Source organism: Moschus berezovskii, chromosome 20 (assembly GCF_049115385.1).
Source record: "Moschus berezovskii isolate FMDL1 chromosome 20, NW_MosBer_1.0, whole genome shotgun sequence".
Classification (NCBI taxonomy): Eukaryota; Metazoa; Chordata; class Mammalia; order Artiodactyla; family Moschidae; genus Moschus; species Moschus berezovskii.
Genome location: NC_142479.1, coordinates 36255484 through 36269986, shown reverse-complemented (window position 1 = coordinate 36269986; position 14503 = coordinate 36255484). Strand labels below are relative to the sequence as shown.

The window sequence follows — 14503 nt, the reverse complement described above, 5'->3', positions numbered from 1 at the left end:
TGCATGTGTGTGTACCCATGTGCGTGCATGTGGAACCCTGTATGGCTAGGAGCCTCTGGTCACACTTTAGTTGTTACCTGTGGGTGAGGGCACTCCTCCTACCATAGTTAGCAAACTGTGGGCCATGGGTCAAATTGGGTCTGCCACCTGTTTTAGTAAACTTAAAAAAATTTTTTTTTGGCCAGTGCCCTGCAGCATGTGGGACCCTAGTTCCCTGATCAGGGATCAAACCCACATCCCTTGCTTTGAAAACATGGAGCCTCAACCACTGGAGCACCGGAGAAGTTCTTAAACAAACTTTTATTAGCAAGCAATGTAGCCATTCATTTATATACCGTCTCTGGCCATTGTCGGGCCACCATGCAGAGCTGAGCAGTTGCAAGAGATTGAATAGCCTGCAAATAGCTGCAAAGCTGGACTTTTCTGGAAATTTTCAAGGACCCCTATATTATGGACTAGAATTTAAGAAGGAATGATCTAGAAAAGCACTCTGTCCCGGACACCGATGGGTTTTGTTATGTCTGTGGAGTGTGGAATGAGCTGTCCAGTCATTAACTTGTTGGGTGTTGGTCCACAAGATGAAGGATGACATTCGCTGAGGCAGGCTTCGGTCCCTTTGTGAGAGGTCTACCCAGAGGGAACACTGGGTCACCCTCCTCCAAATTCTGCAGCAACATGTCCACCTCCACACACAAGCCCAGCAGAGGAGCTTGGATCTGGCTGATGAAGGGGCTGGATGTGAAGTGAGACTTGGTCAGACCACAGCAAACGAGCTCAGTGGAGGGATACTGCTGACTAGAACTTGCGGAGTATTTATATAAAGTGCTCAGTGTTCATTATCCTTTTAGCCTCCTAATAGCCCATGGAGATTTATTATTACCTCCATTTTATAGATGAGGAAACTGAGGCTGGGACTGTTAGTGAGGTTACATAGACAGTAAACAGCAACGCCTGGGTCTGACCCCAGGCAAATTGGACTCCAGAGCTCAAACTTGACTGTGATGCTAGACTGAGTGGCAGAGAACCAGCTGGGGCATGCCAGCTTATCCCTGGGTGAGAAGGGAGACGTGCAGGCTTCTGCTTTCTGGTTCGGTTTGGGAATCCTTGCTTTAACTTGTAGGCCTTCCTCAGAAAACACGTAGATGCCAGATGTTTTTAAATTTCTGCAAATTGGATCAACTTTCAAACTTAGTTCTAGAGGGATCTTGTGGGTGCTCTTTTGTAAAATGAATGATACAACCTTTTGTGTGAGCCTGCATTGTTTAAAGAAGGATGCACCTGCAACCAGCCTGATCTTTTTGTGTCTATTGCTGTCTCTTGATCTCTCTATTCCCATGTCCCCTGCTCTCGGTCACTGGGAGGTAGCGTGAGTCACCACCCAGAATCCCCCAAGGGCAGGCTGCTCAGCTCTGCTAGCCCAGGGACAGTTGTGGCTGCCAGGACACAGACAGACCCTCAATTGACCTTCAGGTGGGTCCGCTAAGGCCTGAGGCTGCTGATGGAGGTCTGCTTGGCTCCTGGTCCCCCCTCCCTCCTCACTGCACCCAGTGGGGCATTTCCCAGAACAGGCTAAGAGGTCTGTCCTTCCCTGGCTGCGCCTACCCCACAGAGATCCCCTTCTCCCTTCTCCTTCCTGGAAAAAGGGATACTTGCGAGCCCACAACCTGGGCCTGATGTCTGCAGGGCTTGGAAGATGTGGGGAAGAGACCTGCTCAAGCTGTCAGGGCTGACTGAGTGCCCTGGGGCCACTCAGTGGCTGAAACCAGACTTGGCAGAGTTCTCTGATGCCCCCCTGAGCTTAGACGTTCCCCAAGGTTGTCACCACTCCTTCAACGTGCCACTCCTTCTCTTGCCTCCAAGTCTCTGCACCATGACTCTATCCGTTTAGACTGTCCTTCAGAAACCGTTAGGTGTCATTTCAGTACCACGGCCCTTTACGTCTCAGCACAGAAAAGAATTCAGCTAGAGGCAAAGTGATAGAGAAGAAGTGATTTATTAGAATAGGAGGCTTCTGAGGTTAACAAACTGGAGGGCAAGAGATGCCATGCCCCGAGAACTTAGTGGGCTACAGTTTTATAATCAAAGGAAAAGTAGGGAGGAAGAGAAGAAGTTCTTTGTCTTTCTTGAGTAGACATCATGCTTCCATCATCATCTCCTCCTCCAGGTTGAGCAGGGGAATTTTCTTGTTCCTACATGGTCAGGCTAGGTCCACAGATTATTGTTTTTTACGTGTAGAGAGAGCATGTCCTAGGGATCACGAACTTACTGAGCACCCTGGGCAGGATGTGGGGCTCATGCCACCATTATTTAATTGTCTGGGGGCATGTCTCATGCGTTTGTTGCGTGGTTTTGTTGCTAAGCAAGCCTGCTTCGTTTTGTGGTTAAGCAAACCTTTCTTGAGTAATCATTCATTTGCAGGGGTCTCCCATATGTTTTCTACCTACAGTCCCCTAGTGGGATTAACTATTTAATCATCTGTGTGTGCTCAGTTGCGGCTGTGTCCAACTCTCTGCAAACTCATGGACTGTAGCCCACCAGGCTCCTTTGTCCACAGAATTTTCCAGGCAAGAATACTACTGGAGGGGATTGCATATCCTCCTCCAGGGGATCTTCCCAACCCAGGGATCGAACCCATGTCTCTCGAGTCTCCTGCATTGGCAGGCAGATTCTTTACCACTGTGCCACCAGGGAAGTGATTTAATCACCTACTTTGTGCTTTTGCTCTGTCCCTATCACTCCCTTTTTCCAAGTCCAACCCCCAAATTCTTCATTGAATCCCTCCCCCAGCCCCCATTAGAGGCGCTTCCTCCTTCTGGGTAGCCTGAGTCTTCTTTGTCCTCTAACCTGTTTGGTGGGGTTAGCTTTTCTACCCGAGCCTGGCTCCCTGTGGCTCACAGCTCCTTGAGGGTGGAGACCACTTTCCCCAGTTCTGAACCCTACACTGAGCCCTGGCTTCCTGCCTGGCCTCCCAGTGTGGGCTCCCATGATGTGTTGGATTAAATGGGATTGAATGCAGACCAGCCCCTACTCCACACACAGTAGAAGGGGGCTCCCCTTTCTCCGTGCTGGGCATAATGCTTGTCTTTGGGAGGGAGACAGGGGCCATTTTAGCTCGCCCGGCCTTTGAGAAAATGTGCTAACACATGGCAAAATGCAGATCCTCAAGTTGGGCAACAGCTTCACCCTTAGGGCTCAGAGGCAGTCTGGGAGGAGCAAGCTGGAAGGGGTGGAGGCTGAGTCAGGAGGGGCAATTACTGGAGTAATAGAGGACGGACTATGTTTGATCTAAGATGGGGCTTCAGTGGAGTTTCAGGGAGCGATGAAGTTGGCATGTGTGCGCGTGTGTGTGTGCGTGCGTGTGCTCAGTTATGTCTGACTCCTTGTAACCCCTTAGACTGTAGCTCGCCAGGTCCTCTGTCCTTGGAATTTTCCAGGCAAGAATACTGGAGTTAGTTGCCGTTTCCTACTCCAGGGGATTTTCCTGACCCAGGAATCAAACCCATGTCTCTTGTGTCTCCTGCATTCGTAGGCAGATTCTTTACCACTGGGTCACCTGGGAAGCTTTGGGACCCCCTTGACTTAAACTGCAGAAGCGGCCCCCTCTTCACTCACACCTGAAGCTTGTCAGCCACGGATCCAGGTTTTCTGCCCCTTATTGGCCACAGGTCCTGCTGTCCCATGGTCAGAAGCCTGACTTGCCTCCTGGCTCTGCCCAGGCCTGACAGGTTGTGTTGATGAGAGATGGAAGGCCTTGTCCCCGCTGCACCTGAGGAAGTCCCTGCCACATGGGTCACTGGCGCTGTCTCTGTCAGCAGAGACTTCCTGCTCCATCCCAGTCCTGTCTCGCCTGCAGGAACAGGTGTGTAATTCCTGAGTGATGCAGAGACTGTCAGGGCTGTCCCAGCCCTGCTCCACCCTCTTCACAGCTGTGGCCTGGGCGAGGAAGGAGGGCTCAGAGTCTCCCCTGATGCTCTGGCCTTGGAAGCAGGTGGCTTGGCAGTTGAATGCAAGATAAAACAATAACAGTTCATAGCTGTCATTGTTTATAGAGCTCTTTCTGTGCTCTGGTCCTTGTTCTAGCCCTTTCTACGTGTTGTTGTGTATAAGCCCTGTGGTACCTCTGCAGGGTGGGTTTATGATGCACATTGCACAATGAAGAAATGGAGTTTCATGAGAAATGACTTGTCCAAGGTCATACAGTCTAGGGGTGAAGCTGTGTGACACCCAGGTCTGTGGTGCATAATTTCTGCTGGGAAGCATTGAATGGAGACTTCCTCTGTCTCCAAAGGGACTTGATCCCAGGTTTTGAAGGATGGAAACCAAGCCTTGGAGATGGGGTCAATGGGCCAAGCCTTGGTGGTGGCCTTCCTCCCAGGGTTGGCCCTGAGCACTCGGTTCATTTGGCCTTCCTACCAGCAGGATCTCTGACTTCTCACAGCATCCTTGGGAAGTAAATGCGATGAGGGTTGTGATGTGAGACATCAAATACCAGAGAAGAGTTGGACCAGAACCTTAGTCTTGGTACCTGCCCTCTCCCTGTCTTCTCCTGGGTTGGGGTGAGGCTGCCCTGTGGGCGTGGGGGTGACTCAGGCAGCGCACGTGGGCGGTGGGCTGGCGCTGTAGCTGTGGCTGGTGGGCGTGGCCTGCCTGGCACCAAGGGCAGGTGACCCAGCCAGTTCTGCCTCTGACACCTCATTCCAGCCATCCCTCTGACTACGATGAGAGCCTCTTGCCACCTCAGCTGTAGTCCCGCCGGGGGGCCCTGGGCCCCGGACATGCGGTGATCTGAGAACAAGGCAGCCACTGCCACACCTGGACTTCACCAGATGAGTCTTTACCGCACAGGTATCGAGTGCTCTCCGAGGTCCTAGGGGGCCCAGACTGAGGACCTCAGGGGTCCCTCTGGGCCATGCCTGCCCTTTGCTGATTGGTCTCATCTGGGACTGGGAGAAAGCTTGGGCCTCTAGCAGGGGAGGCAAAGTTGGACGTGAGCTCTTGGCCACTGTGTGAGAGCACAGGCTCTGATGGAAGTGGGCACCTTTCACCAAGGTTTCGGGGTCTCAGGGAGGGAGGTCACTCATAGCTGCCCAGGGCAGAGGTGAGGCTCCTGACACCTCTAGCAGGCCCTGGGGACGTGAACTCCAGGGCAGAGGTGTGATGGGAGCTCAGGATGGGATGAGAAGGCCCCAGAGCCTGAGAGGGATGGGGCCTAGGTGTCTCATAGGGACTGAGCCAGCAAGCCCTGGATGGGGGTGGGCCCTGTGGCCCCGGGCCGGCACCATCTCCCAGGAAAGGCCATTCCAGTCAGTGCTGGGGCTTGGGAGGCACTTCCCAGGTGAGGAAGCCCAGTCCCTGAGAGAGGGAGGGCCAGGCCTGCGAGAGAGTCCAGCAGGTGAGAACACAGGTTTATGAGGTGACTCAGGCAGCTAATTATAGCTGCTGCAGTCTCCCTAGCCTCAGTTCTCCTGACCCTCTCCTGCTCGGGCAGAGACTGCCCTACACTCACTGGCCAGGGCAGAGAAGATGGAGCAGCCAGAGGTCATAGGTGAGAGACATAGGAGACTCTTTAGCCCATTTCTCAGAAGGGAAAACTGAGCCTCAGGGAGGGATAAGGGACTTGCCCTCCATTCCTCTCTTCCAGTGTTGGCCCAGCCCAGCCTTTAGCCCCATCTATCCGCAGATCACTTTGGGCTGATGGAGGTGGTGTGACTGTGGATATGGCCAGGGACCTGGTACTGATAGGTCTCTCTTAATGGAATGCCTGAGGCCCCCCTCAGAGCTCCCTGCCTCAAGGTGCCTGCACTCCAGGGCTTATGCCCCCTGCCCCCACCACTCCCCACGTCTCTCTTCTCCCAGGCCTGCTCATGTTTGGTTGAGGGGCAGGGCGGTAATGAGTCTTATTTCTAAACCTCACTACAGTCTGAACCAGGTTACTGCTGCGATGCACAGCACTTTCAGACAATAACTAGAATTATGACTGAACGCTTTACCGGGACACATCAGAATTCCATATAATGTCTAGAATATCTGCATCAGCAGTAACCTGGTTGCTTTAAATGTGCCTTCTTAAGTCTTTCTGTCATTTTGGATAGCTATGGTTTCACTCTGATGCCTCTGCAAAAATGCCTCCCCTTCAAGAAGATTTATACAAGGGACTTTCGGAGCTGCGCAAATAATTCTAATGGGAAATCTGATGGCTTCATAAAGCTGTAAACAAAAAGGATGAGTTACAGGGGACTGAGTGAACTGGTAGATGTGGTTATAATTTTATGGTTTCTATCTTAAAAAATACTGGTTTAAATCTGGTTTCCAAGGGTAAGGAAGCTCTTCCCCTTAACCTGATTAATTGCTGCTGTAATTTGCTTTCGAATCTGTGTGTGCTTGTGCCTCCCTGCTGCTCTGTGTCTTTGTCAGTGTCACTAGATCCATTACTTATATCTTGTCTGATTTATAAGACTGTGGTCTCTTACAATACCCAGTCTGTAACCAGGCCTCCCACAAAATGTATATGGCTAAAAATACAACATAAAATCAGTGTAACAGTGTAATTCTACGTAACAGTCTTCCTTGGTGGCTCAGAAGGTAAAGAATCTGCCTGCAATGCAGGAAACCTGGGTTCCATCCCTGGGTTGGGAAGATCCCCTGGAGAAGGGAATGGCAACCCACTGCAGTATTCCTGCCTGGAGAATCCTGTGGACAGAGGAGCCTGATGGGCTATAGTTCTGGGGTTGCAAAGAGTCGGACGTGATTGAGTGACTAACGCTCATACACGCAGTCTGGACAGAACACAATCCAGACACCTCCTCCAGAGAGCTCTCCTACTCCTATATGGGTCAGGATCACCAATGGCCCCCCTCTACCCAGCTGGGCTCTTCTTAAAGAAATCACCCTGCTCTGGCCTCTCCGTGTATCTGAGGGTGGCTCAAGCTAACTGCAGAGTCACCTGCTGTACTTCAGAGTCACCTGCTGTACACACAACCCTTTCCCCTGTCCGCCTCTTCCTCTATGGCCAGCCCACCATCCCCAGCCAGCTGGCCCCAGCGGCAGCCTCCTCTTGGTCTCTGGTCTCCTCCATCTCCCTCGCGCTGTCTCCTACAGGACCGAGATCCCTTTCATGTTCGCCCCTGCCTTCAGGTTCAGCCAACTCCTGCTGCTGTTCCAGGCCCAACATGCTCTCGAGCCTCTTACTGCCCACGGGTTCAGTCACACCAGCTCCTTGTCCCTTGCTGAACTTTCTTGACCCCTGGTCTTTGCTCAGACTATCCCCTCTGCCTGGACAGCTCTCCCCCGCTGCACAGGACCCTCTAAGTTCCTTTCAGTTTCCTTGGAAGACATATCAGTTCCTCTTTCCAGTATTCCCTCCACCCCAACATAGGGTCCAGCCCATGTGAGCATCAGTGAGATAGGTCTGTACTGAGCGGGGTGAGGCTCAGCTGCTCCCTCCAATGGACAGACAGCCAGGAGGCTGGTTACACTCAGCTTTGGGGAGGGGAGAAAGATGATTTGTGTGTTAGCAGAAGAGAGCACCAGCGGTGTGAGAAATTAAAAAACCAGAGAGATCTGGGTTGTGTTACTAGGAGCATAGTGTCTAGAACAAAGGAGGGGACAGTTCTGCTCTGTCAAGGAGCATTCTGAACACAGATCCTGAGACACTTAAAAAGCAGAGTTAATTCTCGGGAATCTACCTGGAGATGGGTGGGGCTGGGGCAGATGACTGGAGAGAGGCCAAGGGCACGGTGGTCTCTATCTGGAAGCTCTGATGGGCTCTCCTAGGACCCTCAGGAGCAGGGGTGCTGAAGCAGAGAGCAAGAGAAACTGCAGGGACAGGCTATTCACAGTTGTGTTAGTCGCTCAGTTGTGTCCGACTGTGTGACCCCATGGACTGTAGCCCGCCAGGCTCCTCTGTCTACGGGATTTCCCAGGCAAGAATACTGGAGCGGGTTGCCATGCCCTTCTCCAGGGCATCTTCCTGACCCAGGGATCGAACCTGGGTCTCCTGCACTGCAGGCAGACTCTTTACCATCTGAGCCACCGGGGACGTCAACCCTATGCAGGGTTGGCAGTCTGGAAAGAATGAGCTCCCCAACCTAGGGGGTATGAGCAGGGGCCACAGGGTCTGAAAACCCCCCTGAAGCTCCTCCCTGTCCCCTCAGCCTGAGCATCTGCACTGCAATTGTGTTCCAGCCATGAACGCCCACCCCAGGGAGATGGTGCCCCTGACGGGCAGAAGAGCCACCATCCCCTTTGTGAACCCTGCCATCCTGCAGGAGAAGAGGCCGTCAGAGATCACCCCCACCAAGAAGAGGTAGGGCCAGTAGGTTTGAGTCTGCGTGCTGCGATGAGAGGCCCGGGAGGGGCCTGGCGCCCACTTTCAGGGAGCACTTGCTGGGGGTGGACCTGAGACTCCATTCTCATCTCACTGGGCTGGCCTGGTGCCCAGCTAGGTATAAGTGGGGATGTGTGTGTGTGTAGCGGGGAGCCCTGCATACTCTGGGGCTGAGCTGGAGAGGTCAGTATGGCTGGAGGGACTGGGGCATTCAGAAAGGTTTCTGGGGAGGCAGGGAGTTGCTGGAGGTCATCTTGAGACAGGGAGCTGGAAAGTGGGTGAAAATTCCAGGCTAGCAGGGTTTCCCTCCTGGGTACATTTTCCATGTCCACTGGGGGGCTTTCATAGCCACGGGGTGCCCAGCCAGGTAATTCAAGCTCTCCACCTCCACCTGTGTGGGGGGTCACCAGTCCATAGACTGATGGTTAATCATGGCTGCGCCAACAAGGAGCTTGGCCCGGAACTTGTTGGCCCTGATGGTGTTTCATTGCCTCGAACGTTGTCTTCCTTGCTGTTATTGCCATTGTCACTCCCTAGGGCCCCTCAAATGGGGAAGGGCTGGGACGGTTATGACCGCTTCCCAGGTGAGGACACGGAGGAGGTGGGAGCAGAGAAAGTACTTCTCTGGGGTCACAGCTGGCCCCTGAGCTGCCCCCACTGCAGTCCCTGCACCCCCTCAGCTGATCTGGTGCCCTTCAGCCTGAGTAGTGGCTCAGATAGTAAAGAATCTGCTTGCAATGTGGGAGACCAGGATTCGATCCCTGGGTCAGGAAGATCCCGTGGAGAAGGGCATGGCAACCCACTCCAGTTTTCTTGGAGGAGCCTGGAGAGCTACAGTCCATGGGGTTGCGGAGTCTGACACGACTGAGTGATTGACACTCTCACTTTCAACCTGAGCGCCCGCCCTCCCCCCAGCTGTGCTTGCCTTGGACCCGGCTGGGCCCCGGGTCTAGCTCGGCCCATTTGTCCCACTCCTTTACCCAGTCCCAGGCCCGTCTTAGCCCGAGGTGAGCTTGGTGCTGTCCCTTCTGTTGGTTCGAGTGATAATTGCTGAGGTCTTTCAAGCACCAGGCCCAGAGCTGGGCCCAGGCTGGGGAGACTGGGACACGAGAGAAAGAACACCTGCCTCTGCTCACAGTCCGGATGGTGAGCAAGAATGCAGGGCATGGCCTGGAGAGACGGTGGGCTAGGCAGGGCTGGGCCTGAGGAGGGGTGGGTTGTTCTGATTCTGTGGGTACTTTGTAGAGGAGCTGGTGTTACCGTGGAAGACGGCAGGTGGACAGGAAGGGAAAGAGCATCCCAGGCAGGGCTTGGGGCAGGAACCAGTGAGGAGTCCCATGTGGCTAAAGTGCTGGGTAGGTGGGGGAGACGAGCCCCTCTGAGGCTGGGTCTTGGCTGTCAGTTGAGATTGGATAGCTTGGGGGCAGTGGGGAGCTATGGAGGGCTTTTGTGTGAGAGGGAGGGCATGGCGAGGTTTGCATTGTGTAAATGATTCTCTTGGAGAAGGAAATGGCAACCCACTCTAGTATTCTTGCCTGGAGAATCCTGTGGATGGAGGACCTGGTGGGCTGCCGTCTATGGGGTCGCACAGAGTCGGACATGACTGAAGCGACTTACCACAGCAGCAATGATACTCTGGGTGAACTGCGGGGATGATGGATCACAGGGGAGTCTGTTGTGATTGTTGCCCAGGTGATAGGTGGTTATCCTGGTGGTGAGGCGTGAAGAAGCAGGCAGGGATCAAAGAGGTATTAGCATCATGGAGTCTGAATTATCAACTATGGGAGGAGAAGGAGGAGGAGGACTGGGAGACACTTTCAGTTCTGACTGGGGGACCCGGATGGATGCCAGGGCTGTCTCTGACATCAGTACTTCAGAGGAGCAGGAGCAGGGTCAGGAGGAAAGAGTCAAGTTCAGGTGTGACATGTTGACTGAGAGGTACTAGAGGCACACTTGGGTGGAAGCTCCAATCTGGAGCATAAGAGAGAAGACTGGGTGGACATGGAGATCAGGCAGGTGTCAGAGGCCTGTGGGGGAAGCCTGTTTCTGGAGAGGTTTGCCTGAGTAGAAGCAGAGACACCCGGGTTGTTTTTTTTTCCCTCTCATGGCAAGTGGGATCTTAGTACCCCCATCAGGAATCAAACCCCCATTCCCTGAATTAAACAGAGTCTTAACCCTTGGTCCACCAGGAAAGTCCTAGAGCAGTGATATCTTTGAACTAAGCTTCCTGCCTTCCTTCCCCCTTCCCTCCCCTCTCACTTTCCCAGGGTAGGTTTGGACCTCAGAGAAGGACTGAGGACAGCGTTCTAGGAAAAGCCCAGATTCTTTGTGCAGTCAGGCTGCCCTTCTGAGCCCAGCCTGGTTCATGAACTTAGTTCCAGGGTCAGCTCTGCCCATGACCCCTGCCCAGCCAAGGGCCTGGTGTGAGGTGTGACCTTGGTCTTCCGAATAGGTGATCCCTTCTCCTTCCCAAGGCTTTTTGTGGGCCCTCACATGCCTACTTCTCCCCAGACCCCAAAGATTTAGGCATCTCCCTCAGAACTGAGTACAGGACTCAGGTTTACAAAGAAAAAGAAAATTAAATATTATATATAAGAAAAGATGGCAGTTCTGACTGCTAAGAAAATATGTAATAATGGCAAAATTGGAGGCACCAAAAACTCCAGATTTGAGGGAAATTTTTGGACCTGGAGCTTTTCCAGAAGCATCATGCCCCTCTCTGTGAGAGGCTTCTGGGGTTTCTGTCCCCTGGGCCTTGCCTTGCCCAGGGACACAGGCACAAGCCAAAGCCTATAGAGGCGCTGGCCCTGAAGCTCAGAGCCCTTGGGTTCTCCATGGGACAAAGTAAGAGAGAGTCCTCCCCAGCCCAGGGGTTGCCTAGGGATCTTTCTCTGCTTTCAAAGGAATAGAAATGCAGGAGAAAGGATGCAGGGCTGTCTGCCTACCTGTGCTGACGACATATGGGTGGTGGTTCCTTTGGGGCCGGGTCAAAGATGGGAGTAAACAAAGAGCACCTGCTGCAGGTCAGGAGCCAGGATGTCACCTGGCCAAGACCTTGACGTCTGCTCACGCTGGTGGATGAGATACGGCACGTGCAGAGGCAGGCAGGGCAGGTGTGGGAAAGGCCGTCCCAGGAGTTAGCTCCTGACCCTCAGCTGGGTCCTTTCCAGCTCGACTCTCATTATCCTCCTCCCCAGACACTGAAGACCTCCTTTCTCAGTCACAGCGTTCATCTTCCTGTTGAGGGAAGCAGCCTCCCACAGTTTAAGGCTGTGTTGGTCTGTTTCCTATAGGTCTCTCCATCTGTCCACTGGTTTGTCCAGCCAAGTATTCATTCCTCATCCATCCATCCATTCATCCTTCCCACTGTCCATCATCTACCTACCTAGTCAACCATCCACTCATCTGTGCAACTAGTCATTCCTTTTTCTAAGCATTTATCTTTCACCTATCCATCTTACACTCATCCACTGTTAGGTCTTCTGAGTATCACGATTAGGGTTGGGTTCTAGAGACTTAGGATGCTGCAACTGTAGTTCCCGCCACTGAAGAACTTACAGCCGAAAGACAGTGTGTTGTCTAGAGCAAGGAAAGCAGGGGCTTCACTGTGCTATCTCTTCTTACCAACCTGCTGGAACAGGAGCTTTGCCAGGGGAGGCATTTTTGTCTGCTTGTTCACCACAGTGTTCCCCAGCTCCTAAAATAGTGCCTGGCACATTGTACGTGTAAATGTTGGTTAGTAAATGCACTACTGAGCCCAGAGAGGTAGGGTGGAATGGAGGACAGGGCAGGGCCTGGACCAACTGGGGGACGAGCTGCTGGTGTGAAAGTCATCGGGCTCTGCCTGGAGACAGTCAGCACATCTCAGCCAGGATGTTGTGGGGCTGAGCTGCTAGCAGATGTGTCTGCAGTCACTGGGTCAGAGCTGCTGTAGTGGTATGGGGACAACTTTGGGGTGACAGTTCTGGGGGACTGAAGGGGTGCAGAGGAAGGTGATCTATTGCATAGGGTGGTCTCTGATGCCCATTGCAGCTGGACGCTCCATAAGGAGACAGTTCTGGAGCAGCGCTGCTCCTGAGTCCAGGCCTTAGGGAGCATCTAGCCCAGTCTCTCTAGGTGAGGACACTTGACCCAGAGAAAGTGAGTGACTCCCTGGGGCCACACAACAGGAGAGGCAGAGGCAGCCTAGAACCCTGGCCTTAGGCTCTCAACTAGGGGTTTCCACCTCTCTTTTGGAAGAATGATTTGATTTTAGGTCAAGTCAAAAGGTTCCTTTTGATGGGCAGGAGACAGGAAGGTGGGGACCAATGTATCCGTGAGCCCTGCCCTCACCTCGCTTATGCCTCATTTCTGGACTAGCTCTGAGCCTTCCAGGCTTGTCTGGGCCTAACTGGGAGTGAGCACTCAGCGAGGTGGGCACCCTTGGCAGCGGGGCTGCAGGATGCACAGGTGAACAAGCCCTGCCCCAGCTCTAATGGGCTTGCTTGGGTGTCCCCCCAGTGCACACTTCTTCCTGGAGATAGAAGGGTTCGAGCCCAACCCCACGGTTGCCAAGACCTCTCCCCCCATCTTCTCTAAGCCCATGGACTCCAACATCCGGCAGTGGTGAGTACTCCAGCCCCCACAGCCCTTGGCTCCAGCGGGCAGGCAGGGACTCCCCCAGGGCCACACAGTCAGGCCTGGCTGTGGCATGCTACCACTGCCCACTTAAAGACTTGTTCCTCCCCACTCCCCTCCAGCGTCTCTGGCAACTGTGATGACATGGATTCCCCACAATCTCCTCAGGATGACGTGACAGAGACCCCGTCCAATCCCAACAGTCCCAGGTGAGCTGGGCCCTCCCTCTCCTCCCACTGTGCCCCCAGGCAGTGCTAGAGGGGCAGGTACCAGGACCCTGCAGAAGAGAGAAAGAGGCTGCCACTGCTGGGCCCTGCGATAAACGTCTGGGCCCGTGGCAGAGGCATGTAGGTCATTTTTGGGGGGGAGGGAGGGAGTGTTACATTTTATAAAAGTAATATCCATTCATCATAAAACACCAGAATAACGGCATGCAACAGAATGAGAACTTAATGCAATACCATACGCTTAAACTAAAAATACGTGCATGCAACCATCAAACATCAATGTGTGTTTTACAAGAACACACACACAGAGAAGGATTATGCAGCAATGTGTTACTACAGCTGCCTATTTCAAGTGTGGGGGTGGGGAGAGAGATATCTGAATATATTAAAAATATTCAAACAACACAAAATATGAAGGTGCAATTTCTCTTCCTGTGTTCTTGTGCTTTCGAGGTCATCACAATGAACGGTTAGGTATACGTATCTTTCCTGATCATTACGATGTGGAACCAGAGATACAGTTTGCTAAAATGTGACTGCCTTTGGATTAGAAGGGGAGCAGCACATGAATCCCCCCCACCCCTTCCACCAGGACTAAGGGAGGGGATGTCAGGCATTGTGATGGGCACGTGCAGATGTAAATACTGGTGCGGCACCCTGTGGGCAGAGTCAGTGGGCACAGTGGCTCTGTTGGAGGAAGGTGAGACCCTGGGGAGGGACGGTGCACATGTTGTGAGCTGGAAACATTTTCTGGCTTCAGTGCACACCTGGCCAAGGAAGAGCAAAGGCGCAAAAAGAAGCGGCTGAAGAAACGCATCTTTACGGCGGTGTCGGAGGGCTGCGTGGAGGAGCTGCTGGAGCTGTTGGGGGAGCTGCAGGAGCTTTGCAAGAGGCGCCGCAGCCTTGAAGTGCCTGGTCAGTGCCCACCCCTGGCCCAGGGCTCAGGGCTGGGCTCCTGCTCGGCCCCTGCCGTCGACCTCCCTCCCTCCCCCCTACCCCTCGCCCTACCCTCCAGCCTTAAATGCTGGGCTGGCGACTTCGAACCTGATTCTGAGGGCAATGGGGAGCCATGGAAGGGCTTAGACAGGTGGTGGTCATAGTCTGGCTACTTGGCGGGGGATGGGGGTAAATCTGGAGAAGGCCGCTGTTCAGGCAGAGCTGGGACCCCAGAAGCAGGCCTGGGAGATGGAGAACAGCTCTTTGTGGACTCAAAGACGTTAGGAGTGAATCCAGGGTGGTGCCACTTGGACTTGGGAGACTTGGTGGCTGGTGGGGCCTGAGCCATCTCAGGGACCAGGGAAGTAGCGAGTTAAAGGAAGGTGGCTAGATCTAT

General features: G+C 53.5%; 1 protein-coding gene across 2 annotated transcripts in view; it reads left to right on the top strand.

The window, feature by feature from the left end:
* Positions 1-4826: 4826 nt before the first annotated feature.
* Positions 4827-14503, top strand: part of TRPV3 (transient receptor potential cation channel subfamily V member 3) — a 29296-nt gene continuing 19619 nt past the window's right edge. The window contains exons 1-5 of one of the 2 annotated variants that reach the window (XM_088828787.1): positions 4827-4845; positions 8185-8305; positions 12827-12931; positions 13066-13152; positions 13931-14085. In XM_088828787.1, coding sequence (XP_088684913.1) covers positions 4827-4845; positions 8185-8305; positions 12827-12931; positions 13066-13152; positions 13931-14085 — 487 coding nt within the window. Of the gene's footprint in view, positions 4846-8184; positions 8306-12826; positions 12932-13065; positions 13153-13930; positions 14086-14503 lie in introns of those variants that run through there. The other variant, XM_055403763.2, reaches the window with a different exon arrangement.